This window comes from Peromyscus leucopus, chromosome 4 (assembly GCF_004664715.2).
Source record: "Peromyscus leucopus breed LL Stock chromosome 4, UCI_PerLeu_2.1, whole genome shotgun sequence".
NCBI lineage: Eukaryota > Metazoa > Chordata > Mammalia > Rodentia > Cricetidae > Peromyscus > Peromyscus leucopus.
Genome location: NC_051066.1, coordinates 94,676,645 through 94,697,506, shown reverse-complemented (window position 1 = coordinate 94,697,506; position 20,862 = coordinate 94,676,645). Strand labels below are relative to the sequence as shown.

The following is a 20,862-nucleotide window of genomic DNA, read 5'->3' as shown; positions in this document are numbered from 1 at the left end:
AGAATGGGGTGCTCCAAGGCCTGTCTGTTCTGACACCCACCACCCTCTTTATGGAACAGAAAAAGACCACGGATGTCACGAGTAGAAGCAGATGGACACCCAAAGCAGACCTCCTGAATAGCTGTTTCCAGAAGCCAGGGGACTCTAATGCAGACAACTGGCAGGCAATTCACTGTTCCGCCCCCCGTTACCTACGTCAGAGCTCACTACTCAACGGTGCACACTTGGGGTAACCCCAGGATCCTTCTCAACATGACTCAGCATTCACAAGCAGTCACAGGCTGTCAGTTCCTGAGCTGACACCTGGGTACCCACGCTGGCGACACGACAGACCAAGGCTTACCTCCGCTGGGAACGAGCTTTCCCTCCGGAGACCAAACACATCCTTCTCTGCAAAGCGACACGGAGAACCGGTCAGCACTAAGTCCTTCGACTCGGCTGTCTGAGTGCCACAGCCCTCTGTCCCTCTCCACCGCCACGAAGTCACTTAGCAGAGAAGTGACTGACCCAGGCCTAGCTAAACCTTCCCCTTCACCCTGCCGCCGCCGCCACTCTGCTCACTGGAGATGCCACGACACGACTCAAGACACTGCTGTTCCTCCTCGAAGTTGTTCCTGTTGCCATAGCAACCACCATAGGTGAAGCGGGCACAGTGTTCACTGAACGGGTTGTAATACCAGCGTGGATGTTTTCTTTACAGTGCCCGGTGTCCGGCAGTTCCGCACAGTACCCTGCAGTGAGGAGCATGCCAAGTGACAAGTGAGGCCATGGGGCGACCCATGCTGCCCCCCCCCTCGGGGCCCTGTGTGACGCTAACTCACCACCCCCTCCCCAGGCTGAGGGCAGGGTGGCTATCAAAGGGAGGAGAGACAACTCTGGACAGCAAGCAATCCAGGCACCAAGGGAACTAGTGAGGCTCACAGTTTTAAAGGCCTACTCCATCACATTATTTATTTCTTTACTTCTGTGCATACGCCACGGCACACCCAGGAGGTCAGAGGACGACTTCTGGGGTTCGTTTTCTCCTTCCACCACGTTGAGTCTCATGGATCAAACTCAGGTGATCGAGTTCAGCAGCAAGTGCCTTTATTCCCACTGAGCCATCTTGTTGGCCCCATATTTGTTGTTTTGGTTTTTTTTTCTAATTACATTTTATTATTTTGTGTGTGGGTGTTTTGTGTGCATGTATGGCTGTGCACCACATTCACGCAGTGCCCTGGGTGCCAGAAGATGCTGGATTCCCCTGGAACTGGAGTTAGGGATGGTTGTGAGCCACCATATGGGTGCTGGGAACTGAACCTGGGTCTTCTGCATGAACAAGTGCTCTCGATCACTGCCCTATCTCTCCAGCCCGAGTTTTCTTCTTCAGTGTAACTTTTCTGTGTCAGGGTCTCTGATTCCTCCCACTGAGTGCTTAAAATTTTTAACAAAAGGGGTGGGCTTTAGGCAGGAAAGAGTGAGTATCCAGCTTTAACCGTGATTCTCAACCTGTGGGTCCCGACCCCTGTGGGGGGGGTTGAACAACCCTTTACAGGGGTTGCCTAAGAGCGTCAGAAAGCACAGATATTCACCTTACAATTCAGTAGTGGAACGAGTAGCAAGACTACAGTTATGAAGTAGCAATGAAATAGCTTTGAACACTATTTAGCAGAAGCTGACCTTGAACTTCTGATCCTCCTGGCAAAAGCCATCATTTCCAGACTATTAATATTTCTAGTACATGTTAATTTGCATAACGGGACTCTTTTGTTTCCTCCCCTCTCCCAGCGGTGGTGGGACACACAGTTCCTTGCAATGGTCGGTGGGTGCTCGACTACTGAGCCCCACCTCAATCCCCAGGGCCCTTATTTTGAATATTGTTCTCAACTTGTCAAGTCATGGTGGCTTCCCATGTATGACAGACGGCATTGTGAAATGTCCTGAACACAGAGAGGCTACAGTCATGGAAATAGTCAGACAGGGAGTGCCCAGTGGCGGGTGGGAAATGAGCCACCAGAGAGCGACAAGGGAGCCGGAGAGGCCCTGGCTCTGACTGCGGCCCGCACACATGGCAAACTCCGGGACACAGAGGACGGGAGGCTCTCACCTTTGTCCCTGGCGAAGTGGATACTCTGAAGCTCATCAAAACCACTGGCGTCTGCAGAGATGAGAGGTCAGAGGTTGGGGCCCAACACAGGTATCCCACAGGCATAAAGGAGCGCAGCTAGGCTCTCCCCTCCTGCTCCCCGCCCCTCCTCCTGGTCCCCGGCTCACATTTTTCACAGGTGGCCTCATCAGAGCCATCGGGCAGTCGGGGGTGTCGTCACATTCCAGGAAGCCATCGATACAGCAGCCATTGCTGCAGCGGAACTGGCTGGGGTGGCAGCGGCCGGAGCACACTGGATGGAGGTGGGGTGAAGTTCAGGCACAGAGTGCGTGCCGAGGGGCCTCGTCTACCTGGCCCTGTCTATCGTGAGCCCGGTCCTCACCAAGCCCAGCTCCTCCTGTCTGTAACCTGGGCAGAGCCTGAGGGGCTGCTGTGTTGGAAGGGGCAGGTGTTTGTTTACTATGGGGGTGGTGGGAGCTGAGCGAAGGCGGGTCAGTCAGGGGTACGGTCATCATATGGGCTGAAGGCAAGACACGGGAGGAAATAGGGACAGAAAGGAAGGGAAACCCACCTGGGTGGTGCCTTTTAGGTGAGATTCCTAGGGGGAAAAAACAAAAGGAATAATAGGAGGCATGGCCAGACTCTAACAATGATGGGGATACCCCAGCCCACTTCCCCAACCAGTAAAGCAACATCCCCCGAGCCCCAAAGCTGCCCCTCAGAGACCCACCTTGCACATCCTTGCAGGCTAGCATGCACTCTTCCTCCCGAAGGTAATTGTTCTTATTGCCCAGGCAACCTCCGTAGGTGAAACTCTTGCAGATCTGTTGCGAGGGTCATAATACCAGCGTGGGAAGGAACCCCGGCAGCGGCCCACCTTGTAGGATGCGAGGCAATAATCTAGAGAGAGAGGAGAGCTTCCGAATTAGAGCTAAAGGTCATTGGTGGGCGGAGGGGTGCTCCAGGCACCTCGTGCCCATTCCCGGTCACCTTCTGTCTGCTTGGCGGTTAGCACAGTGATGGTAAGGTTGGCTGTGTCCTCTGGCTGGTTGGAGTCAGTTCTTGTCAGTTGGAACAGGTAGGTTCCTTCCTTAAGTCCCCACAGCTCCACTTCATCCGGACTGTTTCTCTATACACAAGACTGGGCATCAAAGCTTGGAGACTTCCTGATGTTCTTGGACTACCCCAGGTCCTCCCAGACAGACAGACAGACAGACAGACACACACACACACACACACACCGGGAGAGCACAGGGACTTGGTATCAAATGAATCCTGATCTTTCCTCTAGCCAACACCAACCAAGCCGGGGTTGGCCTACAGCCCAGGAAGGCATCCCAGGAGGCTGTGGGAAAGGTCAGGGATTCAGCCCAGGGTCTCACCTCTACTCTGACATCTTTGTCACCCTGCAGTAGGTGCCAAGCTGTGTCGTCTGCATCTCTCAGTACCAAGGGTGTCTGCAGCTGTACCTTCAAGTCTATGCCCACCCAGGTTCGAGGGATCCGGGACCCTGAGAGAAAAAGACGTAAAATGAAAGTCTATCGGTGGGTAGACTCTCTTGGTAAACAAGAGAGTGTTGGTCACCCAGGACTCAGTAGCCCGCACAGGGCATGGGGGGGGGGGGCTTTCAATAAAGCCAGTACCTTGATCTCTATGTAGTCACATTATGAGTGGTATGTTGTCTGAAGCAAATAACTGAATACTATAAACTATCTGATCTCATTTAGGAAAAAAAAAACCCTGTGTGTGTGTATGTATGTGTGTGTGTGTACATGGGGGTAGTAAGTCTGGTCTTAGTTTCTACAGTAAGCAATTACTTCTGCTGACTACTTAAAAAAAAGTAACAAATTCTTTTCTTCTTCTTTTTTTTTTTTTTTTTTTTTTTTTTGGTTTTTCGAGACAGGGTTTCTCTGTGTAGCTTTGCGCCTTTTCCTGGAACTCATTTGGTGGTCCAGGCTGGCCTCGAACTCACAGAGATCCGCCTGGCTCTGCCTCCCGAGTGCTGGGATTAAAGGCGTGCACCACCACCGCCCGGCTTTTTTTTTTGGTTTTTTGAGACAGGGTTTCTCTGTGTAGTTTTGGTGCCTGTCCTGGATCTCACTCTGTAGACCAGGCTGGCCTCAAACTCAGAGATCCACCTGGCTCTTCCTCCCGAGCGCTGGGATTAAAGGTGTATGCCATCACTGCCCAGCAAGTAACAAGTTCTTTAAAAATCAAATAAGAGAAAGTGGGCTGGAGAGATGGCTCAGAGGTTAAGAGCACTCACTGCTCTTCCAGAGGTCCTGAGTTCAATTCCCAGCAACCACATGGTGGCTCACAACCATCTGTAATGAGATCTGGCACCTTCTTCTGTACACATAATAAATAAATCTTTAAAAAAAAATCAAATAAGAGAAGTGTGATGAAAAACGTCATCTTTTCTCTGGGGCTGCAGATATAACTCCATGGGAGATTGCTTGCCTAGCAGTGACAAACACCTGGATTAGATTCCCTAGCGCTGGGCTGGAGAGATGGCTCAGAGGTTAAGAACACTCACTGCTCTTCCAGAGGTCCTGAGTTCAATTCCCAGCACCCACATAGTGGCTCACAACCATCTATAATGAGATCTGATGCTCTCTTCCAGCATGAAGATATACTGTATACATAATAAATAAATCTTTAAAAAAAAATTCCCTAGTGCTAACTAAAACCAGGAGGTGGAGGCAGGAAGATTAGGAGGCTGTCCTGGGGTACATAGCAAGTCTGAACCCAGCCTAGGATGCATACCAAAAACAAACAAACAAAAACAAATGGGTACTTGGGAATCAGGGCTGGTCCTGGGGAGATGGCTCAGTGGTTAAAAGCACTGGCTCTCAACCAACATGGTGGCTAGGACCACCTGTAACTCCAGTTATACGTTTTCTGATGCCCTCCATGGGTGTACTCAAGTAGTACACCAACATACACACTCAAGTTTAACACCCACATACACACTCAAGTAGTACACTGTTGATAAATACACTCACACAAGCAAACAAGAAAAAGAAAAAGGTAACCCCTCACTAGACCATGCTGAGAAGCCAATCTGGACAGAGACCTTCAGCAGAGTGAAAACAGAGGGAAACAGATGGCCTTGGTGCTGCAGGGTGAGGGACCATGGGATAGGGTGCCATCAGCTCTAAGGGGTTTCCAGGAGCCACACCCTTCCTAGACCCGATGGCTTGAGCTTGAGGCTTCCTTCATCTGAGTGTTAGGGGTCGTATCAGAGAGAGAAGCACAGCGCCGGATTCCTGCCAAAAATGGGTTGAATGATGGCCCTGCCCCCATCCTTGTACCCACAGAAACCTCTAGAACCCATGAATATGACCTTACTTGGAAGGGGTCTTTGCATAGGTAATGATGTAAAGGGTTTCTGCGAGATATCCTGGATATCTGTCATTGTAAGAAACAGAAGTGGCGAAGTGCTGAGCAGGAGAAAGGCCCAGATTTCACCCGCCCAGGTTAGAGTTAGGGCACCGCAAACAACAACCAGAACTGGGAGCAGGCTCTGTCACCAAAATGTTGCCTTGCAAGCACAAAGACCTGAGTTCAATTCCCAGAGAGCCGATGAAATGGCACCCACTTACCACCCCAGTGCTGCGGAGGAGGAAACAGGGGGGCTCTCGGCTCACTGTCCGGCCAGCCCAGCCTACTTGGTGAGTTCCAGATCAGTACTGATCCGGTCTCAAACAAAGAATAAAGATGGACGGTACCTGAGGAATGGCCCCGGAGACTGGCCTCTGGCCTCCACGCACACACTCATACACACATTTCATGCACAAGTACGTGCACTCACACACACCAAAAACCAAGAAACTGAAAAGCTGGCCTTGGTGACACACATTTGCGGTCCCTAAACTTGGGAGCCTGAAACAAGGGATCATGAATTTAAGACCAGTTCTGCTATATAAAGCTCGATGTTTATATTACATAACTTGCCCCGAATTCACAGAAATTGATTGCCTCTACTTCTTGTGTGCTGGGATTAAGGGTGTGTGCCACCATAACTGAAAAAAAAAAAAAAAGCGGGCGGTGGTGGCGCACGCCTTTAATCCCAGCACTCGGGAGGCAGAGCCAGGTGGATCTCTGTGAGTTCGAGGCCAGCCTGGGCTACCAAGTGAGCTCCAGGAAAGGCGCAAAGCTACACAGAGAAACCCTGTCTCGAAAAACCACAAAAAAAAAAAAAAAAAAAAAAAAAAAGACCCAATAACATGTCATATAAATAAGCAGTCCGGCAGTAATGTGAAGTGGGAGAAGGAAGCAGAGAGTGGGCTATTGGGGGAGGGGAAACTTTCAACCGAAGGGAAAACAGGTTTTTTAATTGTTTTGGTTTTTACTCAAGTATAGGGAAGAAGAGGGAATGTTTGTGAAATAATACACATGAGAAAGTTACAAGTCACCAAACTTACTAAATCAATTCAGAGCACAGTGAGTCCTTTACCTGGGGTGTTGGAGTTATGGTAGAAAACACAAGAAACTGTGCTGAACAGATGGCAGGGTTAGTCAAGTGTCTGCCATGTAAGCAGGAGGTTCTGAGTTCAAACCCTCGGTGTCCATGTGAAGTGAGGCCCAGTGGCTTCTTTCCACGTGTGCAATCCCAGCCCCGGAGGCAGAGACAACAGACCACTGAGTCATGGCCACAGCACAATTGGAGCTGCAGACCCTGAAAAGACCCTATCCCAAAAGATGAGGTGGAGCTGGGTGTCGGGATTGCTCTTAATCCCAGCACTCCAGAGGCATAGACGGGTGGATCTCTGTGAGTTTGAGGCCAGCCTGGGCTACAAAGTGAGACCCTGTCCCAGTAACGCAAAGTAAACAACACAAGAAAGCAGAGAATCATTGAGGAAGGTACTTGATACGCACCTCTACCTCCACATGCATGTACCCATGTGCGCCTAAACACGCATACACACACAGCGAAGAAACAAGGAATAAACTGAAAAGAAATTAGGAAATTGCAAGGCTACTTCTGTGGACGTAAGGAGATAGCTAACCTGAGACAAACCTCAGAGTTTCCTGGATGCTAGGTCAGGTGCTTGGCTACACCAGGAGAGAGAGAGATTCAAACATCAAATAGTGATACAGAAGAAAGAAGCCTGGCTACCCTAACCCTGACCTCTGTAACGCACGGTGAGGTCCAGGAGTCCTGTGGGAGGGGCCTAGGGTACTCTAGCTCTGGGCGTCAGCTTTTATCCGTTTGGAAGAGTCTCTATGAAACAAAAAGGCTGGAGGTAGACAATGGCAAGAGGTTCGGGAAAGACGTAACAGGAGGGGTCTGAGCCACAGGGCAGCCAAGGAAAGTAAAGAAGAGTTTCTAAACCTGTGGGCAGACACTTCCGCCTTCTCATGAAAGGCTCTGGAGATGGGGAAGGAAGACCCAGGTCTAAGCAGAAGAGAAACCAGATTAAGAAAGAACTTGTGGTTCATTTACAGAAACCTTGAATTTGAGGTAAGTTACACACACACACACACACACACACACACACACACACACACACACAAGTGTGTGCCCAGAATGAACAGGCAGTGGGAGATAACTGGATGTTCCAGAGGCCAGGGCTAGAGACAGACTTGGAGATATACGACCTAATAAAGCTGCTAATTTTGGGGATGCAGTGAGTGTGTGCTGGACACCACAGCAGGCTATATGGGGAGCAGATTCAGGTTAACCATTTGTCCTATTTTTTTTTCCCCGAGACAGGGTTTCTCTGTGTAGTTTTGGGGCCTGTCCTGGATCTCGCTCTGTAGACCAGGCTGGCCTCGAACTCACAGAGATCCACCTAGCTCTGCCTCCCAAGTGCTGGGATTAAAGGCGTGCTCTACCACCACCCAGCCCGTTTGTCCTATTTTTAAATGAATAAAGGGAGGGAGAATCATCTTTGTGAGACGTGAAAATTATATAGAATAAAATCTGTGCGTGGGGCACGAGGTACCGTTCAGCGGTAGAGCGCTCATCTAGCATGCACAAGGCCTGGGACTTGCTCCCCAGCGGAGTGGGGGTGGGATATGTTCTGTAAGTTGGGGACAAAGCCTTGCCCCCATGCTTACATGTTGCCTGTGGCTGCTTTTCCATGGCCCTATTAGTGGTCACCCCACCTACTATGTGTCGTATGGCGTAGAAGCCTAAAGTACTGAACACTTAGGCCACCTACCTTCATAACCACCCTGCTATGGCTGCATTTTCACTCTTATTGACGAGGAAATTGCCACCCGAGGGACATGGCTCACTTTTTATCCAGCATTGGTGTTGGGAGGTGTCCAGCTCCGTGAATCAGTTCTAAACATCAGAAGTGGGATCTGAACCCAGGTCTGTCTGCCTCCATTGCTCACACTCTATCTAAAATGCCACTTTTGAGCCATCAAGACAGCTCAAGCAGGGGAAGGTATCTGCCAGCAAGCCTGACCTGAGTTTGATCCCCAGGACCCACACAGTGGAAAGAGAGAACAGATTCCTGTACATACCCTCTGACGACCTCCCTCCCTCCCTGTGAGTAGAAAAAAACAACCCCTGACTAATAAACAGAAATAAATATCAAAAAAACAAAACAAAACAAAACCCAGGGCTCCTTAGAGTAAAGGCATATGTTCTCATTAGAGTGAGGAAGAGAACCTAGCAAAAGTTAGTATTTTTCTCTCTCTTTGATTTAGACAGGGTCTCGATATGACACCTGGCTGGCTGAAACTTACTGTATAGCCTAGCCACAGCTTCCCCAGTGCTGAGATTACAGGTCTGAGGTATCATGTCAGGCTGAGAGAAAGTATTTAAATTCATTTCCTTCCTCCTAAACCATACTGCCTTAGGGTTTATTATTATTATCTTACATTTATTTGTTTGTTTAGAATGTGTATGTGTGTGGGCATGGGCATGCCGAGGCACGTGTGTGTGAGGGTCAGAAGACAGCCTATGGGGGCCAATTCCCTCCCTCTACTGAGTGGGCCCTGGCAATCCAACTCAAGTTGCCAGGCTTGGGGCAAGCACCTTCACTCACTGGGCCATCTTGCCAGCCTGGTTTTATTATTACAGCTGGGCAGTGGTGTCGCACGCCTTTAATTCCAGTACTTGGGAGGCAGAGGCAGGTGGATCTCTGTGAGTTCGAGGCTGGCATGGATTTATTACTGTTAAAAAAAAAAAAAGCATCAACACAGTATTCAATGAAAAGATGTGCTGGTGTACACCAAAGCTGTTTCCAACTCTTCGTTATTCTAAAAAATGTTAGCTGGTAAGCTTTTGCACACATGTACAAGTAGAATTGTGTCAAGGGTGGCACTCCAGAGGGTTATGTAGAATGCAAGAGTGCTCAAAGAGCAAAGCAATAAGACACCTGAGTCACAGGGATGAGAGGACTTGAGGACAGCAGGGCAATGAATGGGAGGGACAAGGTTTTACAGACACACATGATAGACAATACTGAGACCTACAATCTGAGAGAACGGAAACTGGGTCCCAGGGACTTAGGGAAAAGAAGGCAGGGTCGGCTGGGTCTAATGCCATAGGTCTGTGATTGCAACCACTGGAAAGACAGAGGCAGGAGGATGTAAGTTCAAGAACTGCCTGGGCTACAGAGCTAGTTCAATGCTGGCCTGCTGAGAGCAATCTCAAAGTTTCACAAAAAGGGCCAGGGATGTAGCCTGGTGGTGGAAGCCTTGCTTACCACGCTTGAGGCTCGGGGTTAGACTTAGGGTAAAAAACTCAGGCAATTGGAAAGGGGGGACATGAGGGACACAAGAAGGTTGGGGAATAAGAAGGCAAAAGAGGAACAGAAAATGGTTCCTTGGAAACAACCCTCGCCAGGGGCTTGGCTGTTATCACCAGACCCTGAGTGATAAGCCCAGGCCAGGAGGAACCCTTTCTCACTGTGCAGAACTACCAACTCTAGGAAAGCGGGGAGCAGACAGATAAGCTACCCCCATTCACACCCCCACCCAGACGGACAAGCTACACCCCACCGCCCCCTGAAGACGGACAAGCTACACCTATCCACCGCCCCCGCCCCCCCTGCAGATGGACAAGCAACACCCATTTACACCCCACCCAGACAGACAAGCTACACCCCACCCACTGCCCCCGCAGACAGACAAGCTACACCAATCCACTGTCTCCTCCCCCCGCCCCCCCCCCCCCCCCGCCGACGGACAAGCAACACCTATTCCCCCCCCCTCCCTGCAGATGGACAAGCAACACCGATCCACCCCCCACCAGACAGACAAGCAACACCTATCCACCACCACCCCAGCCCCACTAAGTGGAAATGGCAGGCAGAGTGATGCATCAGACTCTGGGCTGAATGAGGAGCTCTCCCCTGTCACCCCTGCATATCTGCTCCCACTAAGCCCCAAGACCAAGGGGCAAAATGCCCTACCCTACCTACCACTCCCTTCTCCCCACCCTTAAGAGAGCAAAGGGTTGGAAGGGCAATAAAACCAGGCCTCAGGACGCATTCAGGAAATGCAGACTCCACCTCCTGAGCCACTGGAGAGGGGGCGGCGGGGGCGGAGGCAGGTACAAGGTACAAGGGACAAGACAAGACTCTGGACTGGAATCTGGCCTGGCATGGCCACAGACTGGGGAAAAGGATCAAAGCCACCCACCCTGGGAAGGATTCCTTCAACCAACACCGGAATCAAGGGTTCAGGCGTCCTGACACATCCTCTTTAGTCTACAGCCAGACTTGGCTGAGAACGGAGCCACTGACAGACTCAGCTTCCTCAACTTTCCAAAGTACTGTGGCACCCAGATGGCCCGGAATGGCCTGAAGTACACACAGCCTGAGCCCTACCCAGCTCCTTCAATGTCCCAGGAAATCCCCATCCTATCCTATCCTATTTCGGGTGGGGTGGGGTGGGGGTTTCCGAAGGAGGAAGGCTGGCCCTAGGACTAAGTGGCCCAGATCCAGAGACTCAGCTTCTGGTCCAGGAGCAGGACTCCCGTAAGCCTGTAGTAGAGAAGGCATGACAACCAATAGGAGTCATCACCACCTACGCTAATGCGCTTCCTTGTGGAACAGGCTCCAGCCCTGACCAACTGAGACTCCATGGACCAGCCTAGCCCACAGGCAGCATCCCCTACTTTCCAGAATCCCCATCTCAGTTCTCCCCAGAGACCAAGGAGAGCGGTTGGGTGGTTAGAGAGAAGAGCAGACCCTTAGTCGGCAATAGGTACCAGCTCAGAAGATTGCTGGGTGGTAAGTACTATAAAGTTGGTCCCATTCAAAGCACAGCAGGACTTTTGGAGTAGACTCCAGAGGTGAGACCTAGGCTACCACTTAGGGATGTTATCTTGAGCAAATATTTTTTTTCTTTTTCTTATTTATTTGTTTGTTTTTCGAGACAGGGAAAAATCTATACCTGTGTAGCTCTGGATGTCCTGGAACTCACTCTATAGACCAGGTTGGCCTCGGAGTCAGGGATCCACCTGCCTCTGTCTCTGGAGTGCTGGGATTAAAGGTGTGCACCACGCTGCCAGCTATGGGCAGATAATGTACCACAGGAGGCTTAGTTTCCTACTCTAAAAAGTGGATGCTAGCAGCACTTCTTCCAGAGACTGGAGACAGAGATGGGAACTTGCACAAGAGTGAAATGTGAAGAGGTAGCAGAAGTTCTAACTTGTGATCCACTTGGCAGAAAGAACAGGCAGAGAGAATGACCAAGCAGGCTGCTCCAGCCCTGCTCCCGGCTGACTGCTCAGTCCTGAGACTGAAGAAGAGGATTCTTGGTCCCCACACTGCCTTCATCCTTAGAAGTAAACAACGCGAGCAGACAGCTAGGCTACCACATCCTAAGGAAGGACAGCCCTGCTTGGCTCACGTGGACAGGCACACACACCTGCTGCGGCAGCTGACATCCCTCACCTACCAGATACACATACCAGCAGGTTGACTCACCCAGGAGCCCTTCTCACCCCTCATGGACAGCCTCTAGGAGACTGTACCCACAACACTGTTCCTCTCCCTCAGGACAACCTTGCCTGAGTTTGTTCTGTAGTGTCTGGGGCCTGGCTGTGTCACTGGTCCACCTGCAAAAGGCCCATCTATTCCCAGGGCGGACGCCAGCTCATCCCTTATCCAGCCACTGGAGGAGACTATGGTCAGGCTCATTTATCGAGGCCTCCAAGTGCTTAGGGCAATGCTTGGCCAGGGTGCCTTTCTAGTCACTGGGCCTCATCAACATTCCCTGACTCAGCCTATCATGGACAGAGGTAGGGAACCCCAGAGAGTCACCTCATTTCTCCTGTTGGTACGGCCCAGGCCAGGCCTTCAGCCCATCTATAATCAACTCTGAACATCCTGAGTTCAGGAGCCAGAACCTGGGCCCTGAGATGCGGGCCCCTCTCCACTCACCCCTCCCCTTTGTTTACTAAATACTGCCTACTTCAAAGGCAGTGGATGAGGGACTCTCCTCCTTCATTCCCTTTTGTTGCTCTTTTAGCCAAGACTCCATAACCTGCCCATCCCTTCAGGCCGGCAACCTTCCTCACCTCCAAAGCCTCGGGTCCGCAGCTCGCGGTAGGAGTGGTACAGCTCCTGGGTAAGATAGTTGATGAAGCCGTCTTTCGGAGCGAACTTGCACACGAAGTTCTGCTCGTACAGGCAGTTCATGAGGAAGCAGGCAGAGATGGCGTCCTCGCCGCCGTCTGGTTGCAGCTCCACCAGCGCCAGATTGCAGTTCTGGGTGGCGCAGCAGGCACGCACGCAGTCCCAGCTGCGGCGCGCCGTCGGTGAGCCCAGGAAGGTGGCCCCGTTGCTGACCGAAGCTTCGGTGTCCAGCACGAAAGCCGGCACCCCGCTGGTAAAGCGGGTCAAGCAGGCGGCTCCCCCGGGGAGCTCTGGGGGTGCGGACGGTAGCGCGGTCTCAGTGCCCTGGAGACCAAGCGCGCAAAGGAGCCACACGCCGACCGTAGAGATGCTGGCCTGAGCCAGGCGGCGGCCCGCCATCGTACTCCCAGGGGCCGTCGCCCTCCTCCCCAGGGCGGGGGTCACCTTCACAGTGCGGACCTCCGGGTTCCGAGGGTGCTTGTGACCTGAGAGGGGAGGAGACAGAGGAGACACACCTGATCAGCTCGGGTAGGGGCGCGGAGCCCTGGGAGCGAGGGGGCGCACGCTGGCCGATCGGCCCACGCACACTCCGAGGACCGGACCGCCGACGTCCGGCAGAGCAGTGCTCCTGTACCCGGACACGGAACGGACGGCCACCAAACATGCTCCGGGCCCGCTGGGCCTCCGCCTACTGTCCGCCCGGGCTACCTGCGCAGGTGAATGGGTGGGGCTGCCGAAGATCCCGCCCGGCTTCCGCCCCACTCAGGGTGCGAGGAAGATCTGCAGCCGCCTCCCCCTCTAGTTTCTGGTGAAACTGAGTCAGAGCGGCCGGGGCGGGACGGACATTAACCCCTTTGCGCCGCCGGCCCCGCCCACACCGGTTGCACCCCCCTCCCGCCCTGCCCAGCAGAACTTCCGGCTGGACCCGCCCGGCGGCTCCACCACCCCAGACCCAACCGCAGCACCCTTGGTATCCGGACGCCCGGTGGCGTGGGTGAGGCGCGCATGCCCTGGAGGCGGCTCTACACTGGCTCCACGAAGTCCAGCCGCTCGTAGGGTCCCAGAGCATCAGAAGAGCAGCATCCCAAAAGCCCAAACTGGGCCGGGACGCCACTGCAAGGTGGCGAGGGTGTGGCTGCCTCCGGCCTTTCTTTCCGGTTAGACCTCGCATTCCCTGCCCATGGCTGGAGGCGTTTGGGAAGGGGTTGGAGGAGAAATGTTGGGGAAAACTTATGCAAACGATTTCTCGGCCTGTGGCCTGCCCTCAGGACATTATTTCCAGTTTCCCACTAGGAAGAGAACCCTGAAGCTGGGTAGGCTGCGTTTGTGAAAACCAGCCTTAGAGACGCGTGCTGCTATGGTGCAGCTCTGGACAGCCCTCCTTTCCGTCTGGTTGACCGACAGGTGATTCCTGGCTGCCCTGTTCACCCACAGGAATTCATTCCCTTTTGTTTGGGCCTCTCCCGCGTTTTGTGTTAACATTTCCTTTTGAACTCTTCACCTTTTATAGGTAAGTGGCCCCCTTTCCTGAATCTCAGGGAACCCCAATGAGTACTTGACCACTCTCTTCCCCATAAATTCCCTGCTTGGACACGTGGAGGCTCCAGCTCACTGAAGGGCTGAGTTAATGCCTCTCACACAGCAGTGGACACCTTGATGTCGTAAGTGAAAAACACGCAGACCATTCTCTACATTGCAGAATTCGTTAGTCTTGTTTCCTTCTTTCAAATTAATATATTCCTGAGGTCTTGATATGCATCCCTGGTTCCAGCCTCGAAGTCACGTACTTCTGCCTCACTTCCTAGTGTTGGGATTACAAAGAGGAACCACTGCACCTAGCAGGATTTGTCCTGTTTATACTCCTCCCCTCTGCCCGCCCTCACAAAAAAAGGAGGGCCAGAGAGGTAGCCTAGCAATTAAGAGCACTTGCTACTTCAATTCCCCAGGCCCTGCAACTCCAGCTCCAGGGGGGTCTAAAGCCCTCTTCTGGGTTCCTCACGCACCTGTGCACTTGTGGTATTTACTCACACAGACACACACATACCCATAAAAAACATGTGTATGAGTGCCTGTATGTGTGTGTACCAGGTGTGTGCCTGGTGTCTGTTGAGACCAGAAGAGGATATTGGATCCACCTGGGACTGGAGAAAAGACAGTTGTGAACTTCCATATGGGTGCTGGGAACCGAACCAAATCACTTCATTGTTGTTTTGTTTTCTGAGACAGGGTTTCTCTGTGTAGCCCTGACTGCCCTGGAACTATGTAGACCAGGCTGGCCTCAAACCCAGAAATCTGCCAGCCTCTGCCTCCCAAGTGCTGGGTTTAAAGGTGTGCACCACCATTGCCAGGCTCAAGATTCTCCTTTTCATGCTGGCTTAACCCTCCACCCCCACCACACCATGGGAAAATTTTCCCCTTTGCTCACCCAAAGTAGTTTCACATGGACGATCTTGGAGCCGAGAATCATTTTTCCTTTATCAATTGCAAATCTTCCAGCTGCTCATGTTACAGATACTAGAAGCAGAACTAGTGGATGTCAACCCCTCTCTGGATAGTTTGGGGTTCCACAGCCCCTGGCATAGTGATGCCCATAATGGTATGCTGAGGAAGAAACATGATTGTGCAGTTAGTTGCTGGGAAGGAAGGGTTTTGTCACGGTTTGATTCCTACCTTCCCTAATAACTTATACAAAAGAGAATATACTACCACCGGAGAACATCACCCTACGCTAATACTACATTGCCAGAAGTTTATGATTACACTCATTATGTACTTGATATTAGAAATACCTATATTTAAGGCTGGGTGTGGTGGTACATGCTTATAATCCTAACATCTGGTAGGAGGAGGCAGGAGAGATCAGAAGTTCAAGGCCAGTCTTGATTAAAAATCAAGTTTGAGGCCAGCCTGGGCTATATGAGACCCTGTTTCAGAGAAAATGAAACAAGTCGAAAGGAAGCGAGACCCTTGTGTTTGGGCTGGAGATGTTAACTCTCAGTGGTAGAAGATGTGCTTTATGTGCACAAAATCTGGAGTTTGGTTCTCCGGCACCGCTGAGACAAAGCAAACACATTTATCAGGCGCTGAAAACGTCCAAACCTTGTTCCTGGGCCTTCCCACAAATTACCCGGTGTAATCCGACCGAACCAAGGAAGTAGGTTCTGCTTTATTTCCTTTGTACTGTTGCACAAACAGACTCAGACAGGTGAGCTAACATGTAGGGTCATACAGCAGCTGAGTGGCAGAGGGGAGCCTGGCTCGAGGCAGGCTAACTCCATTGCTTCCGTACCTAAACTCTGGGCTTTATTGCGCTTGCAAATCTGACTTCATCTGCAAGTTCCACTCTTACTTCAGATTCACCTGGCCTGAAATAAAATCATTTTCCAGTGATGAGCAGCCAATTTTTTTTTTTTTTTTTTTTTTTTTTTTTTTTTTTTTGGTGCCTTCAGTTCGGTTTGGTCCCCTGGGAAGGTCGTGTTGAAATCTGCTGTGGCGGTGGTGTCCAGAGGTGGAGCCGTTGAGTGGTAATTAGATCATTAAAAAGGAGCTGGGTTCATTCTTGAAGGACTGGATGAGTTACCATGAGAACAGGTTATAGAGCGAGGCCTGCTCTGTGCGCGTTTCCTCCTCTGTACACACCCATCTGCTCGTCTACTTTTCCATCATTGTTAGGACCCTGTGACAGGCTCCTGCCAGGTGGAGGTGTCAGATGTCTGACTGAGTCTCTGGAAGCCTGTGCTCAGCAAACTGTTTTGTTGTTTTGGTTGTGGGCTTGACTCGGATGTCGGGAATCATCAGCCACCACTCTTCCACCATCCTCTCTGACCTGGGGTTTCTTACTTTGCTAGCCAGCTTACTCTGGGGGTCCCCTCTGTCTCTTCATGAGCCAGGAATTCTAGAGAAGGTGCCATGCCCACCAGGCACTTATGTGGGTTTCTGGGGATCCAAACCCTGGTTCTCACACTTGCATAGCACGTGTTTTAACTGCTGAGCCATCTCTTCATCTCTTGACCTTATGTTTTTGTTTTTGGAGACAGGGTTTCTCTGTAGCTTTGTAATTATGCTAGTCTTCTGTTTCAGGTATTATTGTACCTGAAAGTGTAGCTTTGTGCCTTTCCTGGAACTCGCTCTGTGGTCCAGGCCAGCGTTGAACTCACAGAGATCCACCTGCCTCTGCCTCCCAAGTGCTGGGATTAAAGGCGTGCGCCACCACCGCCTGGCTATTTTTTTTTTTTTTATTGAGATAGTGTTGCTCACTGAACCTGGAGCTCACAGATTCGACTGGCCAACCAGCCCCAAGAATCCTCCTGTCTCGTCTCCCAGTGCTAGAATTACAGGCCTGTGCTACCTGCACGACTCCTCTTCCTAGCTTTAAAAGTATTTCCTGCTTTCCCTTTAAAGAGCATGGATGTCCCTACTAAAGACAGGAGCACAGAATGCCATCCCTCCATTGAGCCCCAAGTCACGCCCCTCTTTACGTTCTCTCCTGGTCTCTCTGTTCTGGTCTCTTTGCTAGATCTCTGGCCCCTGTTGCCCTCAGCTGCATGGCTCCAGGGATTTATCCAGCTGGAAAACGTCAATAATACCTGAAACAGAAGACTAGCATAATTACAAAGTAAAACTGACCTTTTGTTGTTGTTTGAAACAGAGTCTCACGACCCACCTGCTTGCGCACTTCTCAAGGTCTGGGATTACAATCTTAAAACATTGTATCCAGCTCACTTGCAAAAAAATATTTTTTAGTTGAGCAATTGACTTTATTTAATTTCAGCACTGGGGAAGCAGAGGCAGGTAGATCTCTGGGAGTTCGAGGCCAGCCTGGTCTACAGAGTGAGTTCCCAGACATCCAGGGCTATGAAGAGAGACCATGTCTCAAAAACAAAACAAACAACAACAAAAACAAAAACCTTTTATTTATTTTTATGTGTATGTGTAGCCCTGGCTGTTCTGGAACTCACTCTGTAGACCAGGCTGGCCTCGAACTCCCAGAGATCTGCCTGCCTCTGCCTGAGTGTCTGTTTTGCTTGTGTGTATATAAGCATATAAGGTCACTCTGTGCATGCAGTGGCTGCAGTGGTCAGCAGAGGGCGTCAGATCCTCCTGAACTGGAGTTAAGGACAGTTAGGAGTTATCATATGGGTGCTGGAAACTGAAGGCAGGTCATCCGCAAAAGCAGCAAGTGCTCCTAACCACTGAGACATCGCTCCATTCCCTTATCCAGCTATTTTAAAATCTTTTAGAAGCAGAGGTGGTTTTTTTTTGTTTGTTTGTTTGGTTTTGGTTTTGGTTTTTTTTTTTTTCCGATACAGGGTTTCTCTGTGTAGCTTTGGAGCCTATACTGAAACTCACTCTGTAGACCAGACTGGCCTCGAACTCACAGAGATCCGCCTGGCTCTGCCTCCCGGGTGCTGGGATTAAAGGCGTGCGCCACCACTGCTGCCCAGCGCTTAAGGTGTTCTTAATGAGCAAGGTGTAGTTATGCACATCAGTAATCCTAGCTCTCTGCTACACAGTGATTTTGAAACCTGTCTTAAATTATTTTTTCTTTTAATGATCCAACTAAAAGTCTATTAATTCTCTTGGTTGTGTAGAAACAAGTTTTGTGTGTGTGTGTGTGTGTGTGTGTGTGTGTGTGTGTGTGAACATGCGGAGTAGGTACACTTTCACACAAGTAGAGACAAGAGGAAAACCTCAGTTGTTTCCCAGACATTGCCCATTTTTATTTTGAGACTTTTATTTTGATCTCGAATGGCCTGGAATTCACTAAGTAGGCAAGACTAGCTTGTAGACGGAGGATTTTTCTTTGGGCCACCAGCTCACGAATAACAACATGGAGACTTAAACAGCTCGTCCCTAGCTTAGGCTTGCCCACTAGCTCTTATAACTTAAACTAACCCATTTATTTTCATCTACGTTTTGTCGAATGGATCATTTTCTCATCTCTCCATACTGCCTGTGTTCCTTCCTCTGCCTCTGGCTGGCTTCTTCTTCTCCTCCTCCTCCTCCTCCTCCTTCTTCTTCTTCCCACAGTTCTCTCTCTTTCTCTGCCCAGAAGTCCCACCTAAACCGCCTACATTTTCACAGTGTGCAAATATCCTACAACAGGTGTCCGTCGTGATTTCCTGCCCTGGTACGAGTTCAGTCAAAATGGGCACCAGATGGAGCCCAGGAGAGCCAGCCTGCCCTGGAAGAAACCCCCTCCCTGCCCAGTACTGGGGACTGAACCCAGGGTGCTTCACACATGTTAGACAAACACCACTGAGTTACATTCTCAGCCCCAGGCTGTTCTCACATGCCTCTCTTTCTCCATTACAAAAACATTATTATAAATAAATATGTTACCCAGCCGATAGTGGCCCACGCCTTTAGTCCCAGCACTCAGGAGGCAGAGACAGGTGGATCTCTGAGTTCAAGGCCAGTGTGGTCTACAGAGTTTTAGAACATCCGGGGCTACATAGAGAAACCCTATCTTGAAAAACAAAAACATTAAAAATTTAAAAAAATAAATAAAAATGTTATTATAGTAACTTTTCTAAAATCATGTCTTAGTAACTTTTCTGTTGCTGTGACAAAACATCATGACCAAGGCAACTTATTTTTTTATTAGGAAATTTTTTATTCATTTTACATACAGACCACAGATCCCCATCTGTCCCCTCCTCCCGCCCTGGACCAAAGCAACTTATAACAGGAAGCATTTCATTGGATTTGTGTTTTCAGAGGGTTAGAGTCCGTGATGGTGGAGCACATACATGATGGCAGGAAGAGCTGAGAGCTCACATCTTGATCTGAAAGTGGGACGTAGAGGAAGACACACTGGGAACCGCCTGCATCTTCTGAAACTTCCACACCCACCCTGAGTGACACACCTCCCAACAAGGCCAGACTCCCTAATTCTTTCCCAACAGTTCCACCAGCTGGGGTCCAAGTATTCAATATAGGGGCCATTCTCATTCAAACCATCACATGGACATTGTGGCACACATCTATAATCATCAGCAGAGGTGAGGCAGAAGGATTCATGTGAGTTCAGGACCAGCCTGGGCTATACACTGAGACCATTTTTCTTTTTTAAGATTTATTTATTTTATGTATGTGGTGTTATATCTGCATTCCAGAAGAGGGCATCAGATCCCATTATAGATGACTGTAAGTCACCATGTGGTTGCTGGGAATTGAACTTGGGACCTCTGGAAGAGCTGCCAATGCTCTTAACTGCTGAGCCGTCCTCCAGCCCCTGAGACCATTTTTCAAAACAACAACACAACGCACTTCCTTGTGTTGCAAATAACATTCCAGTTACAACCCAGCCCATTGACCTCTCGGACTGTAATCAAACTGCTCTTTTTAAAAAGTGACTGGGTGTGAGGTGAGCTAGAGAGACGGCTCAGAGGTTAAGGAAACTAGCTGCTTTTGTAGAGGACCAAGGTTCAATTCCCAGCACCCACATGGCAGCTCACAACTCTGTAGCTGCAGTTCCAGGAGATCTGGTGCTCTCTTTGGACTTTCGTGGGCCTCAGACACAAATGTGCATGTACATACTTGCAGACAAAACATACACATAAAATAAAATAAGTACTTCTTTGAAAGTGCTATATACAGTTTTTGGGAATATTTTACTTGTTTTTTTGGGGGGGAGGAGCGGTTGAACAAGGTCTCATTATGTACCCTTGGCTGTTCTGGAGATCACTATATAGAATAGGCTGGCCCTGAATTCATAGAGATCTGCCTGCTGGGACTGAAGGTGCACACCACCATGCCTGGTGGAATATTTTAAACATATTGTTAAAGAAGGGTCTTTGGTATCCCAGGGAACCTTCAAACTCTCTGTACCGTCCAGGATGACTGAATTTCTGATCTCCTGCCTCCACCTCCCAGATGTTGAGATTACAGGTGTGTACATCCACACCTTGTTTATAGGTTACTGGGAATCAAACCCAGGGCTCTATGCATGCTAGGGAAACATTTTCTTTGTTTGTTTTTCTTTCTTTTTTTTTTTAAAGATTTATTTATTTATTATGTATACAGAAGAGGGTGTCAGATCTCATTACAGATGGTTGTGAGCCACCATGTGGGTGCTGGGAATTGAACTCAGGACCTCTGGAAGAGCAGTCACTGCTCTTAACCTCTGAGCCATCTCTCCAGCCCTTTGTTTTTCAAGAAAAGGATCTCTCTGCACAGCTCTGACTGTCTTGGAATTTGCTCTGCAAATCAGGCTGATCAGGC

The 20,862-nt window shown here is 50.2% G+C and overlaps 1 protein-coding gene across 1 annotated transcript in view; it reads right to left on the bottom strand.

Moving 5' to 3' along the window:
- Spint1 (serine peptidase inhibitor, Kunitz type 1) overlaps nucleotides 1–13,498 on the bottom strand; it is a 120,570-nt gene extending 107,072 nt beyond the window's left edge. Inside the window, exons 1-2 of the mRNA XM_037205113.1 lie at nucleotides 13,345–13,498; nucleotides 12,579–13,121 (exon numbers count right to left, since the gene is read on the bottom strand). Of these exons, the coding sequence (XP_037061008.1) occupies nucleotides 12,579–13,035 (457 nt within the window). The 5' untranslated portion in view covers nucleotides 13,036–13,121; nucleotides 13,345–13,498. The remainder of the gene's footprint in view (nucleotides 1–12,578; nucleotides 13,122–13,344) is intronic.
- Nucleotides 13,499–20,862: the final 7,364 nt, after the last annotated feature.